Source organism: Oreochromis niloticus, linkage group LG10 (assembly GCF_001858045.2).
Source record: "Oreochromis niloticus isolate F11D_XX linkage group LG10, O_niloticus_UMD_NMBU, whole genome shotgun sequence".
Classification (NCBI taxonomy): domain Eukaryota; kingdom Metazoa; phylum Chordata; class Actinopteri; order Cichliformes; family Cichlidae; genus Oreochromis; species Oreochromis niloticus.
The window spans coordinates 12,348,957-12,366,431 of record NC_031975.2 but is presented as its reverse complement, the minus strand read 5'-3'; the positions used below and the strand labels follow the sequence as shown (position 1 = coordinate 12,366,431).

Sequence of the window (17,475 nt, the reverse complement as noted above, 5' to 3'; positions counted from 1 at the left end):
GGTGCATTTATAGGAGTGTTTATTAATATGCATTGTCTCTGCTGAAAATAAACAAATGAAATGAAAATGAATAAACATTTTGAGATGAGCCTGTGAAACTTGCCATTTTTGCCTAATCTTGTTCTTATTGCTGAATCATGAACCCTAACATTAACCGAGGCAAGTGAAGTCTGCAGCTCTTTAGATGTTGTTCTGGGTTCTTCGGTGAGTCCTGTATGCAGGTTCATCACTGTTCCAAGTTTCCTCCATGTTTGTATAATGGCTCTCACTGTGGTTTATTGGAGTCCCAAAGCCTTAGAAATGACTAACCCTTTCCAGACTGACAGATGTCAGTAACTTTGTTTCTCAGCTGTTTCTTTCTTTTGTGGCAAAAGAAAGAAACGGCTTTTTTGTTTGTTTTTTAGCTCTTTCAGCCTACTTCACTTTGTCAGATAGGTTCTGTTTAAGTGATTTCTTGATTCAGCCGGTCTGGCATTAATCAGGCCTGTGTGTGGCTAGTTAAACTGAACTCTGGTTTCCACAAAAATGTGGTTAATCATAGTTAATTAACAAGGAGGACCAGTTTTTTTCACATAGGGCCAAGCAGGTTTGCATAGCTTTTTTCTCTTATTTATCTAAGAACTCGATTTTGTATTTACCTGGTTTATCTTTGTCTAAAATTCTATTTTTTAATGCTCAGAGATGTGTAAGTATGATAAATATGCAAAAAAAAACTAAGAGTATGGAAGAAGGCAAACATGTTTTTAGGGCACTAACATCTCAATTCCTTGAAACCAACCTTTAGTGGTTTTCCAGAGTTTATGTCTTGATGTGTCTGAGCTGTATTTGGTGGCACAAATATACAAACTACATGGGTAGTTTCAATGTTGTGGCTGATCGGAGAATATGAGTTTCAAGGTTTAGTTTGAGCTTCTGCTTTTGATTTCCACGCCTCTGATAACATTTAATTTCCAGCTGGAACACAGTTTATCCGGCCTTCCGGAGCTCGATTTATTGGAAGCCTCCAGGCGATGAAGGTCTTAGGACTGCACTGCTGTAGCCGGCGTGCAGACCACTGATGAATCAGCAAATCATTCTCAAAAACAGCTAGACAACCTGCCTCAAGTAGAAATCCTGATTCCTACTGTGACTGCAATGCATCCTTTCATACATAACAGCAAGACACAAATCAGAGAAAACTTTAAGCTATTTATACCCATGAGGGGTGGTACAGAGTGCATTCAACTACATCACCCACTGTAAAATACACAAAAGGTACGTGGAGGAGTAAAATGTCAGGATATTACAACAAACTGTGCAGCTGCATACAAAAAGAAGCTACAATAGGTCTTTAGCTAACATCAGAAAAGGCAAAATTGCAAAAAGCTGTGCATTTACCCCCATGTAATGCCTCAAACTACTTCAAGAAAAAAAGAAAAACATTCAAGCAGTCACATGTATATACACAGAAATCATGTAGGAAACAATACCCTTTAAATAAGGCGACAAAAACTTGCTGTATTTACAATAAATACTTTGATGATCACACAAACAAACAAAATGTGGCTTCTATCCCAACTTATATTAAAATACAAGTTCCTTTCATGTACTTAAGCAAAGCTTTTTTTTTTCTTCCACAAATACTGATCCCACTGAGTGAATACCAAAACAGTCTTTGAAGCCTTCGTCCCAAAATTACAACTGAATGAAGCTGCGAAGAAATCTACATTTCTTATTCACATGTTCACCTTTCGTTTATAATTATAGCACCTAGCTAAATTCATGATAGTTTTTGAATTATTACAAGTACACATCATAAGCAAGTCAGCTGTCGAGCGCACTGCTACAGCCTGTGCTGTGCAACCTAACAGTTTAAAACTAAAATATGTGATGATTAAAACATGATGTTCAATGAAGGATTAAAAACAGTATAGATAATATATTTGACTTGCACATCCAAGTAGTTATTCTGAATAACGATACAAAGAGCGACAATTAGGGTGAACACAGGCCTTCAGTTTGCTTAGGATTTAGGAAAGTCACAATCTCCCGAATGCCATCTTCACAAATCGTGGTCTGAGGAGCTTTACTCAGATTTTCTCCTTCCTCTTTAAATTTTCTCCATGTCTCTGAAAAATAAATTAGAACTGATGTAAACCTGACACATATACACACAAAATCACAGTAAAATAAGTCTAAAATAATGATTTCAAAATCTGCCATATAGATCAGTCACTTCAAAAACAAACCTTCATCGAGTGTTGTGAGCAACGTGCAGTTCTCTGGATGATCCAAAATGTCTTTCCTTTGAATGTCGCCAATTTCCATTAATTGTAAAACGCCTGTAAAAATAAAGAACTCAGAGGAGAATCACACAGAGGTGCAGCCGTGCTGTATGTTTGTCTTGCTTTTCACATTTTGGAAACTATAACCCCAATTTCAGAAGAGTTGAGGGGAACAAAAATAAATAAAAACGGAATTAAATGATGTATTTTTCATAGAAAGATAGAAAAAATATTAAACGTTTAAACATGTGACTATTTTACAAAAAAAAAAGCTTATTTTTAAATTCGATGGCAGCAACACGTCTCAAAAAACTTGGAACAGGAGCAACAATAGGTGGGAAAAGTAAGTTGTACTAAAAAGAAACAGCTGGAGGAACGTTTTGCAGCTAATTAGATTAATTGGCAACAGGTTAGTAACATGCCTGGGTAAAAAGAGCATCTAGCCAAGGCAGAGTTTCTAAGACGTAGTCATCTCTTTTCATTCCCTGTGTGTTTATATGCCACTCTGCATTTAATCATTAATAGTTATGAAACTCTGTCTCTCTCTCTCTCCCTCCCCTCACTCCCAACCAATCACAAGAGATGGATGTCCCTTCCTGTTTCCTGCTAGGTGGGAGTTTTTCCTTGCCACTGTCTCCAAGCACTTTCTAATATTGTGTCTTTCTAATATTGCAGCATTTTTACCTTGGTGCTACATAAATACAATTAAATTGAATTGAAGGTAGTCACTAATCTGCAAAAACTGCAAATTGTGGAGCAAGTTCAGAATCATTTTTCTTGGCATAAAATTAAAAGATTTCATCATCTTTAGTACATAATATCACCAAAAGATTCTGAGAATCTGGAGAAATTTCCGTGCTCAAGGGAAAAGGCCAAAAATCAGTACTGGAAGCCCATGATCTTTGGTACTGCATTAATCACTGCGTGAGCTCAGTTCACCGTGCCATCAACAAATGCAAGTCAAAGCTCTGTCATGCAAAGAAGAAGCCACATGTGAACATGATCGAGAAACATCACTGTCTTCTCTCGAGGCAAAGTGGAGAACTGTCCTGAGGTCAGATGAATCAAAATCAGAAATTTGTCTTAGAAAACATGGATGCCGCATCCTTGGAACTACACAGGAGGAGCTCGGTTTGTTGTTCAAAAGTTCAAAACCTGCGTCTCTGAAGTGTAGAGGTGCATTAGTGGCTATGAGTTTGGCAGCTTAAAAGGCACCATCAGGCTTGCATCTCGGCAAAACAATGCTAAACCGCATACTCCATCTATTACAGCAGCATGGCTGTGTGGCAGAAGAGTCCGGGTGCTCAACTGGCCCGCTGCAGTCCAGACCTTTCACCAACTGAAAACATTTGGCGTGTCATGAAATAAAAAAAACAACAAAGAAGACTGTTTCAGTGATAATTTTATACCGGACAATAACGGGACAAGGTTCCTCTCTTAAAAGTCCACACATTTATTGGCTGTTGTTAAAAGAAGCGAGGTGGCTGCACACTGGCAAACGTTACCCTGTCCCACCTTTTTTTGAGGCATGTTGCGACCATCAAGAATATATTTGAATCTTAAAACTGTACATTTTCTCAGTTTTAACTTTTAGCTGGAGTAGCGGTGCATCTTTTATGTACAGTCTATTGGAGGGAGTTAAGTTACATTATCATAAAGACTGGAAATATGAGGAAAACAGCTTGGCTCAGGTAACAGAATCTGCTGACCAGCACCTCTAAAATGAATGAAAGCCACTCTGTATGCTAAGTGAGTGATGATACTGAACAGTCAGGAAACCTGTACATGCTCACAATCTTCTCATCTAATACTTGGCAAGAAAAAATGAGCACGTTTGAAAAAAATGTTACATTTTCCTATAATATAGCTCAGAGGAGCGGGTGCAGTACCTTCTATAGTGTTCCATACTTGTACTTCAACTTCAGCAGTACTTTGTCTTTCAACAGCAATGATCCTAACTGTGTTGGGTGAGTCAACATCCAGAGTTGATTCAACTTTATACACCAAGAGGTTATTTTTATGTCCGAGATAGCACTGGGTCTGGTTACTCTCAGCTTTAGTCTCTGGGGAAAACAATTAGGAGAGCGGTTGAATGGATGATGTTTACAGTCCATCAACATCAGATCTGTATAAACAGCTCATTATATTACAAGTATTGTTTGACTACCTGGACAAGTCTTGCAGCACTTTCCCGCTGATTTCATAGGATGTTGGCAAGGGTACTGGGTAGGACATGTGATGCGTTTGCAGTCCGAGATGCCGTCAGTGCAAGTGCACAGGATGCATTCCAGGACTTTACCCAAAACTGGGTGCCACATGTCTCCATGAGAGTATGTCTTGCCATTGTATAAACACGCTGAGAGAAATGGAAAACATCTGAGTGTTGTGCTACATATGGAAACGATTGTAAAGTTGTGAGAAGCATGTCCATAAAATAAAATACCTACAAATGATCTTTCTGTTTTGACAAAGTCTCACCTCTTTGGTGTTTCCTCTGCAACAAAATCTTCACGGTGGTCTCTGAAGCCCCTTTAAGGTTGAGTTTACTGAGACTCAGGCCTCTAGGAGAGGTCCTGGGTGCAGTGGCGCGGTTGGACCGCACCCTGCTCTGCTCTCCAGAGCACTGATCAACCGAATGCCTCTATGTAAAACAGAAGACAATGCAGTTATCCTTCATGTATTTAGCTACTGAATTTACTTGCTTTGCCCCCAAAGTGAAAGCTGAAGGAACATCAGAAGATGCCCCAAAGTTAATAACATTGCTCAAGACATCTGAGTCACTGCTTTTAGCTCATTTTTTTCCCTTTAAATAGGATGACAATGCAGCTCAGTGCTGTGCAGTGATTGGGCCAAATGAACCACAGATTGTGCCTTTGTCACTAACAATCACAGCAAATGGGTGATTCACAAAGAATCTGAACAATATGATGCCAAGTTGGGCGGATAACTGCATAAGGGAAAAAAAATCAGCCTGCTTGTTCCGACTTTTGTCGTGATCGCGGTGACACGGGCAAGGACAGCTTACCAGATCCTGTCAGATTTCAAGCCCTGTAATTAAACTGCAGCTGCTAAACCGGTGAGACCACTTTGCAGTCTTAAACTAAATTTAAATATAATTTCCAAATGCAGGCAAATTTTCCATGAAAGCAATCAGCAAAATACATACAACGCCTCTGTTTAGCTGATAGTTTCCATCCTCAGTTGATGAGGACCCACTGATGCCATGATCTAAGAGAAAAAGATCAAAGGGGAATGTAGATCAATATCAATAAAAACACTCTTATTAATCAGCTACATTGCTCGCCCCCTAACCTATATGTGAAAATCCTAAAAAAGTGCTCCTTATTGCTTTGTGAATTCCATCTTGGAAACTGAATAAAGGCATTTTGTCAGCTTAGAGAAGATTGACTACCTTTACAAAGCAAACAGCAGGTATCTGGAACAGACGCGGGGGAGGAACAGGTGATAGGTTGGCAGGTTTTCAGAGCACAGAAGATGTTTCCATCCTGTGATAAGAAAAAAATCCAGTATTAAGAATAAATGACATTCGAGAATTATCTATTGTAAAAAGTAGAACGAATTAGATAATATTATAATAATAATCACGCTGTGATAGCAACGTGTTGTAACAGCACATCACATCGCTACCAAAACAACAAATTGCTCCTTGTTGAGATACAGCACGGCAAAGAAATGTGACGAAAGCTTTTTTCACTGTTTTTAAACCTGTACAAGTTATTCACTGGTTAAATAATTGCTGTTTATTCTGTTTTTGTACAACATTTTAAGCAAAAAGCACTTAAAAGCTTATAAGATTAGCTTGTCACACTGCACTATATTTTAAAGTACACGTTGTATTATGTGCACATAACAGCTAAAGCAAGACAGCAACACATTTCACTTACAACTGCATAACACTGGCAGCTACTTCTCTTCATACATGCAATAACACTATACTTAAAAAACACCCCACACATGTATATAATGATTTTTCTTTACATATCTAACACTTCAACATGGATTACATTGCCAAGGTTCTGAATATTCTCCTATTTCTTTTTGCATTTTACATCCTTTTTACAATCACATGGAAACTTTCCCTGAAAAATGAAAACTCTTTATTCAGAAACTAAGACATGAAAGTATCAAATTAGACTGAACTCACAGAGCATGTGCACATAACACACTGATTGCTTTGCTTGGATGGGAAGAGGTTGTGTTTGGTGAATGTCTCCCCGGGCTGATAAATGCTCCCATTATACCTGCAGGACTTCACCGAAGCCCTCAGCCCTGCAGGAATCCTCGGCTCGTCTGGGAGAGGGGGGAGAACACATCAAGCAGGATGGGATGCTTTAAAAATCACAACAGGAGTAGTTTCTCTCAAAAGCCTAAGCTGACAGTGTGTGACGAGTCAGTCTACCTGTGCATCTCGGACAGCATTGCTGAGGCTCAGCTACAGGGTTTTCACATGGCAGGACAGGGCACTTGATTGTGTTACATTTCACATGGCCTGTCTAAAAGAGAGCAAATCCCAGAGTTTATAGGTTGCTATTTCAGCAATTTTGGCTTCTTTTGGTGTAATATCCCTTTAATGTATTAACTTTACCTCTGTGCAGACGCAGCGTATGCAGAACATGTACCCAAAAGGCTCTAGATAAGGATGCCAGCTGTCTCCTGGGATATATGTCTTGTCTTTGAAAGTACACACCACACCGGACCCTGAGAGTTAAAGAAAAAAAAAGATGAGCTGCTGAGAAACGCATATGGCGCAGATAAACGGATCGGCAGAAAATAAAGACAGTCACACTACTTCAGTACTGCATAAAACATTTTCCAAAGCAACTGTCACCTTTGAGTTGTGTAAACTGTGTTAAAACGTGGAAAACGTATCAGATGCCAAAGAGCGGACTGTTCCCTAAGACTATTTAGAGAAACAGAAGTCATGATTTAACTTCTGCTGACTTCTGTGACAGCAAGAGGGAAAGAAAACTGTGCAGCAAACACGTTAATCCTAATATATGAGTCGCGGAATCCGAGCAAACTTTTCTCATTTGAGTCGCATTTTCATGCTTTTCTCCCCCTCCTTAACATTTAAAGCCCCCCTCAAACACCCGTTTGATCAGGAAAGAATAAGCATCAACAGTCTGCTCTTACCTTTCCGGGGTTTTAGCTCTGCAGCTGCAAACCAAATGATGAAAATGAACAAAAACATGGACTTCATTTTTTTCCTGCCTTTTCTTTTTTTTTTTTTTTTTTTTTTTTTTACATGTGCCCGACTGACTCTTCAACGCGCAATAAATATGTGTTTCTGCGGGACAGAAACTGCAGGACAGTGTGAAACAGGAATTAAAAAAAATCCTACATTTTTTTTGTTGGATAATCTATGGCGCCTTCTTCAGGAGACAAACAGGGATGGCATTAGAGTGGACGTATCACAAGTGAAACAGCTTAAACAGTGACCACGTTACAGAAGTGGAAGTCACTGTTTCAGAAATAGTGTCAGTTCCTCTCTTTAGAAAGTAGAAAGTACCAAAATGATGGCAATCAAAGCACTTAAATAATTTAACCTTGCACTCATGTATTTGTATCAGCGTTAATAGGAATTCCCTAAAAGCGTTTCTTTAGCTGTTTGAGACAGGCGCCGTTTAAAATGTGGATTAAACTGTTTTAATCTTTAACCGTGTACTGGAGTTGTAGCAAAGAGGTTATGAACCAGGATTTATGCGTTGATTATTCATAAAGTGATCAAACAAAGATGTTTGTATTTTTTTTATTAAACGAATCAGTAAAAGTGACCCTCTGTGCAAATGATCTTTCCAAAAGCTGCTTGGGAGTCACGTGTTAAAGTTACTGCTGTTCACTGGATATTTACTTTACAGTTCAAAGTCACTTAAATTACCTTTCCTACTCATTCTAATGCAACAGGTCCATCTTGTCCACATTTTTTAAATCACTGGGCAGCTGTCATGTGATTGGCTAATTAGACGTTTATATTATCAAGAGGCTGAACCTAGTGGAGTGGCCATTAAGTTTACATACAAAAAACTATATTTGCTGGCAAAATCTACATACTTCTGAAAGATTCATCAGAAGAACCCGCTGGTAACAGCAAAATATCTGCACAACTCTTTTTTGTTTTAACATTTAATCATATGTCCATTGAAAGAAAAACAGTAAATCAAAGCATCGCTTTACATGTCAGGTTAGCAACAGAAGACATAGTAAACACCAAAACCTCATCCCAACCGTGGAAGGAGTATTGTAGTTCGTGGCTGCAATGATCAAGGAAACAAATTCACAACTGTACAGAAAGACATTACCGGATGATGTCAGAGCAGCAGCCCTCAAGCCAAGGCAGCGTGTGTGATATAAAACAACACATCAATAGAGAAAATGTAAAAAAGGAATTTAGTGCAAGTCGATACACTGTAACTGCCATTATGACCAGACAGTGATGTATCACAGATGCCGATTTGATTATAAGATGGTTATGCATGTAGCTGTATTGGAGTGAGAGCTATTCGCCCTGCTGAGAGAATAGAGACGGGAGCAAACATACAAAGATCTAACACTTTTCTCCATTTATTAATACATGTGGGGATAAAACGATACAACCATGTTAAAAGAGACACTAAGATGCCGGGAACTCCTGCATGAATTCTTGTTTATAACAAACAAAAGACATGAAATTAAAAAAAAAAACAAACAAACCAGAAAACAGAACTGAGGGCACAACATCCTAAGAAGTCTGGTACTCCAACTCCTATTATGATGCCTTTTGTAAGCAATCACATGGCTTTTTAATAAAACATTTACACTGGAGTTAAAGAATACACAGTCAGTGCAGGTTTACAGAAAGAAACAAAACTGATTTCTAAAAGAGGGTTTCCTCATATGACAGACAAAAATGGTATGCTTCCATCTTTACAATGTGACACAGGTTTAGACTAAAAAGAAAAATTCAACAAACCAAACCAAAACCTTGTTAAAATATGAGATTACGACTTTATAAAACTGCACTGGACATTTTGGACACTGTCAGTGGAGAGTTCAATTCTAACTACCTAAAAGCTGGATTTTTAAAGTTCATCCTGCGCAGCTGTGGCTCGATCTGCTAAAAATATTCTGCCGTTATCGATGGTTTTATGCATCTGAACACTCAGACAACATGTTTATACTATACAGTTCACATGTGAGTGTGAGGCAAATGTTAAATGTGTTTAACAACCCAGCTCTCAGACACCAACACACCTGAAGATCCTCCACTGAGCAAGTTTTTCTAATTTTAGCACAGTCTTGGTCACAAAGCATGATAAAACACTTGCTTGTTGATACATAAATTAAACTTTTGTACATCTGACGTACAGGATATTGCATTATAGGATGAATGAGACACACACAAACGCACTTACGTGCTCACACACAAACAGCAGACAGACAGACGGCAAACGTGCCGGAGACTCAAGAACTGCTGCCGTGTGCCCCCGTGTCGTCCTCGCGCTTCTGCCGTTTCTTTGCTCTGATTGCATTCATGGCTTCTTCTATGGAGCGAGTGTCCCTCTTGTTGGCCACCGGCACTGGGACAGAAAACAACCAGCACAATGACCAAAGAGAATGACACAAAGCAAAGGGTTTCATTCCTGTAAGTCGGCCTCTTCACTCACCACATCCATAAGCCCTGTTGGCCTCAAGTGTATGTGCAGCATCTTTTGCAGCTGAAGTGCCAATCAGGTGACTGTACTTGTCTCTGTAGTTAGAGTTGGGGCATATTTGTGACTTTTCTGTCTGACTGGATGCTGCTTCTTCCAGTGCAGCCTGTTCCTGAAGCGACAAGAAAGGGCAACATGGTGAGAAATTCAAGGTAATCATCATCAAGCACCAAAGTGAAATGTGATCAAGAAGTTTATTTTTTTTTACTCAACTTAATTTCTTTATCTCAGAGCGATAAAGTGCCGCCACTTTAACACAGAAGTAGCATAAGTAGCAACTACCATTATCACTGTTTCAAACTTTGCATATGTATGGTAATGTTTTTTGAAAGCTTCTTAGAAGGTACATTTGTTTAGTTTCTAAATATTTAAATTTAGGAATTATAACATTAGTCAAGAAGAAATATATATACACACACACACATATTAAAAACACAGAGGAGCACCAGTCTTACTTTTAGTCTGCGCCGCTGTTCTGCCAGCTGGGGGTCCCACTCTTCTCCCTTGCGATAGGCTTCCAGCTCCTCATCTGATGGAGCAAACTCCTGCCAGGACAACATTTTCCCATCAGTCATCTAAAACTAAAAATATTGTTTTCAGATCTAACACTGGATTTCAAAGCACTCGTACCTTCTTGAAAAGCATGACGTAACGGCTCTCTTCATCCTCCCCGAAAGAAAAAGACGTCAAACCAGCCACCTCTGCAACATCATGTCTGAGAGAGAGGAAGAGATGAAATCTTAACAGTATCGACAAGTGGGGGAGAAATATGTTTCAAGGCAGATAAATGCTTATTTTACTTAGTAATGAAAGAAAAATAGTATGTACAATATACTCCTTTCAATCTTCCCCATGGGATTGTATTTTCTTTTCTGTTGTGAACTGTCTTGGATGAAATCAGACACCTCTTTCTCCATCTAAATAAAAGATGCATGTGATAAATAGCAGGATTAATGAAGGCGGTCAGAAAAGCCCTGCACCACAAATTCATTTTGTCTTAGATAAGACATTTAAAGGTCTCACCTTTTTCCTGAACTCTGCTTTCTTTCTTTTCTCCTCTTCTTCCATCTTCTTGAGCCTTGCTGCTTGCTCTTCAAAGAACAACAACTGATTTTTAATGTGTTTACTCATGCATTTTAGTATTGCAAACTTTCAGAGTGCCCCGCTGTTAAACACAGAACATCTAGTCCTACTGCAAAACCTGGTCGTTTTCCTTAATGACCCAAGGATAGTAAAACAACAGGCTTCCTGTAATCCCAAAATCACCAGGCATCAGTGACTCAGATCCTATTATCTGTTGCATGTCTGTGATGTTTTATACATATGCACACTCTCTATACTTAATTAAAGAGATTTGGTTGTGCCCATGTCTTCGCCACAACTGAAAAGCGATTTCTTTGTTGTTTATTTGTACCAACACTCCACTCAGTGTTGCCAGTGTTTTGAGCCTGACTCTTGAAAGCATTAAGAGTGCATCTACACAAATATCCAATTTTTACTGGAGCCATATGCAACTTAAGAGTTACTGCAGTTTTTAGTATATGTGCTTTTGTTATAGCTGCTGACTGTAACTGTAAGCTTTAAGCAGCCTACACAGTATTTATCAATTAAAGGCAACCGAGGTAGGAAGCACATTCCCAGACCTAATAGTTAAGATTTTGATAATATGTTGGGAGACAGAAAGGGTTAATACATGCACCGTGAATTCGCGTAACTTGGTTTTCAGGAAACTGTATTTGAAAGCCGAGCATTGTGAAAGCTCAGAGGTAACTTAATCAGGTGGCAAAGGCTGACTGTTCTCGGCAGGTTTGCGTTTCAGCTGCTGCCCGTAGCTCAGACTTGTCTGCGACAGTCTGCAGCATGTTGTGTTGAGGCGGTGCTAACTCTTCAACCAGGTCAGCCGCCGCTTACTGAAGGCTGGACTGACCAATGGCAGCTCGAGAAATGCCTGGTTCGCCTCTCCTTTCAATTTTCACATACGTTTAAATCCCGTGTCACGTTCATTTAAACGGATTCAGACTAGCTTGACGCTATTCGCTGTTTAGGCAATACAATATGTACCTCGTGCCTTTCGTCGGCTTTCCTGGTCGCCGACTGTAGGAGGTTTTTCCATCGAGTTTAAGATTGAACCGAGGAGGTCCGCCATCTTGAAATGATAGCGCAGACCCGTAAAGGCTGCTTTTAGCTGCAGCTGTACAGACTGCGCAGGCGCGGATGAACTGAGTCGTCTTCGCTGGGGCAAAAAAATCCGCATTTCAATTACACAGCGCCACCTTCTACCAGAAGGTTGTACTGCACGACTGTAGTGAAATTGATTTAGACTTCTGTTTCTCTAAATCACAGTTACATTTATCAGGCCAAAAACAATAAGCGCGTTTAAATACATAAATTGCTCTGTGCTTCATCCTGTTGCAGACAATCGTAATGCTGCTGAGCTTCTCATGCTTTTTTAAAAAAAATGTTATTTTCAATTTGAAAAATTGTAGCCAAAATCCATTTCTCATTTGATTGGCCCAGTTTCTAGGTTTATATGTGTATATAAATGTTTGTTTTGTTTGTGTTGTTTGGGAGGGCCAAACATGCCAGCAAATAACTTTGCATAAGCAGTAGAGGGCATGCTGTCCAATTATATATATATGTCTCTGTTATTGTTTTGTTAACAATCATTCCCTGCGTCACTGGACCAGCATGTTTTGTGCAGTTTGGAGTTTCCCAGCATCAGCAGTAACACATGAACTACTGCCATATTCAGAGTTGGGGAGAGCAGTACGTGCACAGAGGCTTGAAAGTGCAGCAGGACAGACAGAACTGTTCTGCTTACCTTCTGTAATACAAATATATTAGATAGTTCTTTACCTTTAAATGCTACATTTTCAGGGCATTTTCTTTTGAAAGAGTCCACTCTCGTCTAAATTAACTGCTCTGCCCTGCCATAGGGGCATGTCCTATAAGAACTAGTTTGTTTTTCGCATATTGACAGGCAGTTACAGGATGTTTCTTTTGCATAATAAACAAAAAGAAACTTCAAATTCTCAAGAGGCTGCAGATGTTGATTATGCTGAGTGAACCGACAGTCCTGACCTTCAGCCCTCAGACTCTCATCACTCAGTGATGCTCTGCTATTGTGATTTCGACAGAGCACCCCGGACTCCTCCCCTGTGCTTCAACTGCTGTATAAATGCAGCACCAGCGCGTCAGCGGCAGTGTCTGAAAGCTCATTGGTACCCAAACATGAAGGGACTGGGCTTGGTTCTCCTCGTGCTTCTCCTGATGTTCGCAGCTGGGGAGGGTAAGGATTGAATGCATCCGCTTTGTTACAGTAAGAGACCGAAATGAAGCAAATCATATGTTCAAACTACACCGTAAGTGTACTGGGCCTGTTTTTGTTTGAACTGAGGAGAAGTAAGACATCATAAAATGATACAACTTTCTATGTCAGATACATTTTAGCTGCTGTAAATATCTGAAGGATTCGTTGCCACCATAGCTTATGGAAATGCCAGTAAGCCAACATTCATCAGGGATGCTGGAATGTCATTTTTAAATAATTATCTACAGGAACTGACCCAGAAACACAGTACTGGACTTGTGGGTATAGAGGACTCTGCAGACGGTTCTGCTATGCTCAGGAATACATTGTTGGTCATCACGGCTGCCCCCGAAGATACAGGTAGGCGTGGAACGATTGTTATAGTGCTTTTGCTAAAAGTACAAACCCATAAGAAATTATCTCTAATTGCAAGTTTAACTGACGTTTTACTCTTCTATTTTTCCAGGTGCTGTGCTATGAGATACTAGCAGCGCTCCACTTGCCTAATGCTGCCTGAAAGTTATCACATCATCAGTTCTGACATATTCAGTACAGGCAGCTGTGGTCATGGTAACGCTCCTGGATGAAACTATGACAACTTTACTGTCATTCGACCCCTCTTGGCCTCCCAGCATCCTGTGGGATCTGACAATGAATGCTTTTGAAGTGGACTTTCTGTAGCTAGACAAAGCTCATTTACAGCTCTTAGGTGTGTATCTGCTATGTACCTCACACTCTTTACAACAGCACTGTTCAAGCTGTCACCTTTACCTTTCTGGTCTGCAGTGTTGCCAATAAATGCATTAAAATAAATGCGCTGATGTTTGGTTTGTTGATGCCGTTGTCAAGTTGGGATGCTCCCAGTCAGTCTAAACATAATTTACATCTGAAAACCATTTAAAATATACAATTAATTTCCATATACCACCAATTACCCAACTTGGCTTGACCTTGGGGAAATAAAAGCATGGAAAGCAGTCTGGGTTGAGTCTGGCATGCTGTCGCCCCGGCCCTGTACTGACAGGGGACAATAATGGTCAAGTGACTGACCCAAATAGCTGTGATGGATGGAATAGAGCTTTTGTGAATGAAGTGTTATGTCTCTTGTCTGTGTTTATGTTATCTCACCATTCTGTCTGTCTGGACAACATTGTCTAGAACAGACAGACAATGTCAGGATCCAGCAGTCACGACTGCAAAGCAAATTCATTGTCATGTTGTCTGCCTCTCTTTGATCGTAAGGTCAGATGTCCTTACTGATTGGCTCTGTGGTTTTCATTGTCGACTTCATTTTACGAAAACGTTTAACTGTTATGTTAGAAACAGATAACCACTCGCCACTAATCCACAACAAAAAAGGTGCCATCATATATTTTGCAACACTGATATTTAGCAACCAGCTGATTCAAACATTAACTTATCCATATGGTCATGATGTAGAGTCAAATGAGCCATGATCCGAAGGTGGTCAATAACTGCTTTGGGGTTGTAGGTGTTAAAGGCATGGATGCTATTTGTAAACATGAGCCACTGTATTGTGCCCTGCATTGTCATCTGGGGTGAACTATTCAGACAGCACAGCGTGATCAAACTACAAAAGGGAACCCACCCCCCAGCCAGACCTGTTTATACGTCCGTCTGTCTTCATAAAGCTGACAACAACAGCTTAAAACAGAAAGTTGTGTTTCACAATGGACTGCTGGGAGTATTGAGGTACTTTTAAAAACCTGACACTTGTTTAAAAAAAAAAACAACCCAAAACTGACACTCATTAATTACATGATAATGGGAGGAATGAGTAATGCAGTGAAGAAGTCAGAGAGCTGATGTCTGATTTCAGCAATTCAAATTCCTGCAGTGTCTTTGAAGTTGAAATACATTTATTTTTAACAACATGAATATACACTCACTGGCAACTTTGTTAGATAGGCCTGTTCAACTGCTTGTTAATTAGCCAATCACATGGAAGCAACTAATTGCATCTAGGTATACAGACATGGTCAAGAGAACCTGCTGAAGTTCAAACTGAGCATCAGAATGGGGGGAAAAAGTGACTTTGAATATTGTATGGTTATTGGTGCCAGTCTTGGTTTGTTTTATTTAAGCATGCAGGTGCTGTTTCATTAATGATTAAAGTTAAAGTGAAATGAAGTTTAACCAATATGCAGTGAAGAAGAAACTCACAGAACGACTCAAAGAGTTGTCAGTGCAGGAATGCTAATCAGAGAGTGAGTTAACTAAATTGTAGCATTGCTAAAAATGAAGAATGAGAACACAGGACTCAATGGAGTCCTATGAAAGACTAATTACAGTAGCTTGTAGAAGCACCTTTAGCAACAATAAGCTGAAGCAATAACTTGTTTTCTGCTGACTTTATCAGACGATGACATCATTGTGAAATAATTTTTGAGCCACTCCTCTTTAGAGCATAGCTTCAGTTCATTGAGGTTTGTTGGTATTTGTTAATGCAAAGCTCTCATTTCAGTTGGGTCGAGATCTGGACTTTTTTCAGCCATTCTGTTGTAGTTTTGCTGCTATGCTTGGATGCATAGTCCTTGCAAAACAAGCCCACATCCTCACTCCTCCACCACCGTGCTTGATAATTGCTATGAGGCTTCTGATATCCTGTGTTCGGTTTTTTTTGCCAAGCATCGCCTGGTGCATTACGGCCAAACATCTGCACTTTGGTTTTATCTTGTGGTTGGTTCAGATGCAGCTTTGCAAACCTAAGCCTCTGATGTCATGTTTTTCTGGAGGGAAAATGCTTTCTCCCAGCGACCCTACCACACAAGCCATACTTGTTCAGTCTTCTTCTAATTGCCATGAACTTTAATATCCTGATGATATTGCTATTGTTGATCTCTTTTATAGGAACTCTAACACCAACTATTTCTTTCAGGTGCGTATGTTGGAAGAATGGTGTAAATCACGTCATTTGTTTGTTAATAACAACAAAACAAAAGAGCTGGTGTTATTACACAGGCACCATAACAGGTCTTTCACTTTCTGGTCAGTCTGCAGAAGTCATTAATAGCTTGAAGTATTTGGGAACATATATTGATGACAAGTTTAACTCTGTGATTAATGTTGACTCAGTTTGCAAGGAAATAATCAGAGAATCACAGTTTCTTAATAGGATGTTAAGAGACTTTGGAGTTGGCCACAAAGTTTTAGAAAGAGTTTATGTCAGTTTGATTGAAAGCATCCTTAAAATCAATATTTCAGCCTGACTGTGGCAATTAAGAACAAACTGCTGGAAAACTTACTGGTCGACAACAAATTTAATTGGATAAGCTGTATCATCAGGCTGTTTTGAGGAAAGCCTGGTCTATTGTTGCTGACGATTGTATAGGAATTTCTTTTACTTATGTATCATTCACATTATTTTATTGTATAATGCCTTGGTGCCACTGGATTTTAACATGTCTCACGCCCATACTGTAAGACAAATGGTGGGGGTCTAGTTAGGAAGTTGGGGGAAGCAGACAACTCCACAGGAAGAATCTTTTGTCTCTTTGAGAATTCTGGGAGGTAGCAAGGGAGTGTGAACCTTAAGGTGTGAAACAGCTGTGTACTGCCTTTTGTTCCTGGAGAAGGTATTTAACTGAGAGCCATGCTAGGCTCAGGGAGACTCTGCTGACCGTCTGTCCCGCGGTCATGTGGGCTCCACGAGGCTTGGTTGTCTGTTCTTTGTGTGTTTGGATTAAAGAATGTTAGCTACCGCTCACCGCTCATCTGCAGGCTTTATTTAATGGAAAACTTCCACAACACCCTGAACACCCTCTTAATTCTGACTTTGAATTAATGCCCTCGAGACAACAGCAAGGATTCCTCTAGCTAGTAAAAAAGTGTACAAAGGTGTTTTTATTCTTGTTGTATCAAAGTTTTGTGTGTGGGTATATATGAATGTGTGTTGATTGACTTGTTTATGGCTTGGTGAACCGAAGGCAATTTTCAATTAATGTGAATAATAAAGTTATTCTATTCCTAGTCTAACATGTTAACTGAGGCCTGTAGAGTCCTAGATGTAGCTCTCGGATTTTTTGCAGTTTTCTCTAAGGATTTACAGTCTGACCTTAGGATGAATTTGCTGGGATTTTCATAGCAAACAACAGCAGTGTGTACTGTATTAAAGGTCAAGGCCAGCAAACCAATAACACTATATTATAGAGGTGCTCACACTTCCTGATGA

At 39.7% G+C, this 17,475-nt stretch overlaps 2 protein-coding genes across 2 annotated transcripts; both read right to left on the bottom strand.

The window, feature by feature from the left end:
* Positions 1–1,168: 1,168 nt before the first annotated feature.
* chrdl2 (chordin-like 2) lies at positions 1,169–7,642 on the bottom strand. Its single transcript, XM_003446781.5, has 11 exons — positions 7,419–7,642; positions 6,871–6,983; positions 6,685–6,778; positions 6,430–6,575; positions 5,677–5,770; positions 5,431–5,492; positions 4,743–4,905; positions 4,432–4,620; positions 4,154–4,327; positions 2,229–2,321; positions 1,169–2,108 (listed from the first exon to the last, which is right to left on the bottom strand). Exons 1-11 carry the CDS (start codon positions 7,483–7,485, stop codon positions 1,975–1,977), a joined length of 1,329 nt encoding a protein of 442 aa, XP_003446829.2. The 5' UTR covers positions 7,486–7,642; the 3' UTR covers positions 1,169–1,974.
* A 1,178-nt stretch (positions 7,643–8,820) lies between these two features.
* spag7 (sperm associated antigen 7) lies at positions 8,821–12,190 on the bottom strand. The gene is made up of 7 exons (XM_013272331.3): positions 12,035–12,190; positions 10,997–11,064; positions 10,802–10,890; positions 10,604–10,688; positions 10,429–10,518; positions 9,929–10,085; positions 8,821–9,841 (listed from the first exon to the last, which is right to left on the bottom strand). Exons 1-7 carry the CDS (start codon positions 12,117–12,119, stop codon positions 9,726–9,728), a joined length of 690 nt encoding a protein of 229 aa, XP_013127785.1. The 5' UTR covers positions 12,120–12,190; the 3' UTR covers positions 8,821–9,725.
* Between the last annotated feature and the right edge of the window lie 5,285 nt (positions 12,191–17,475).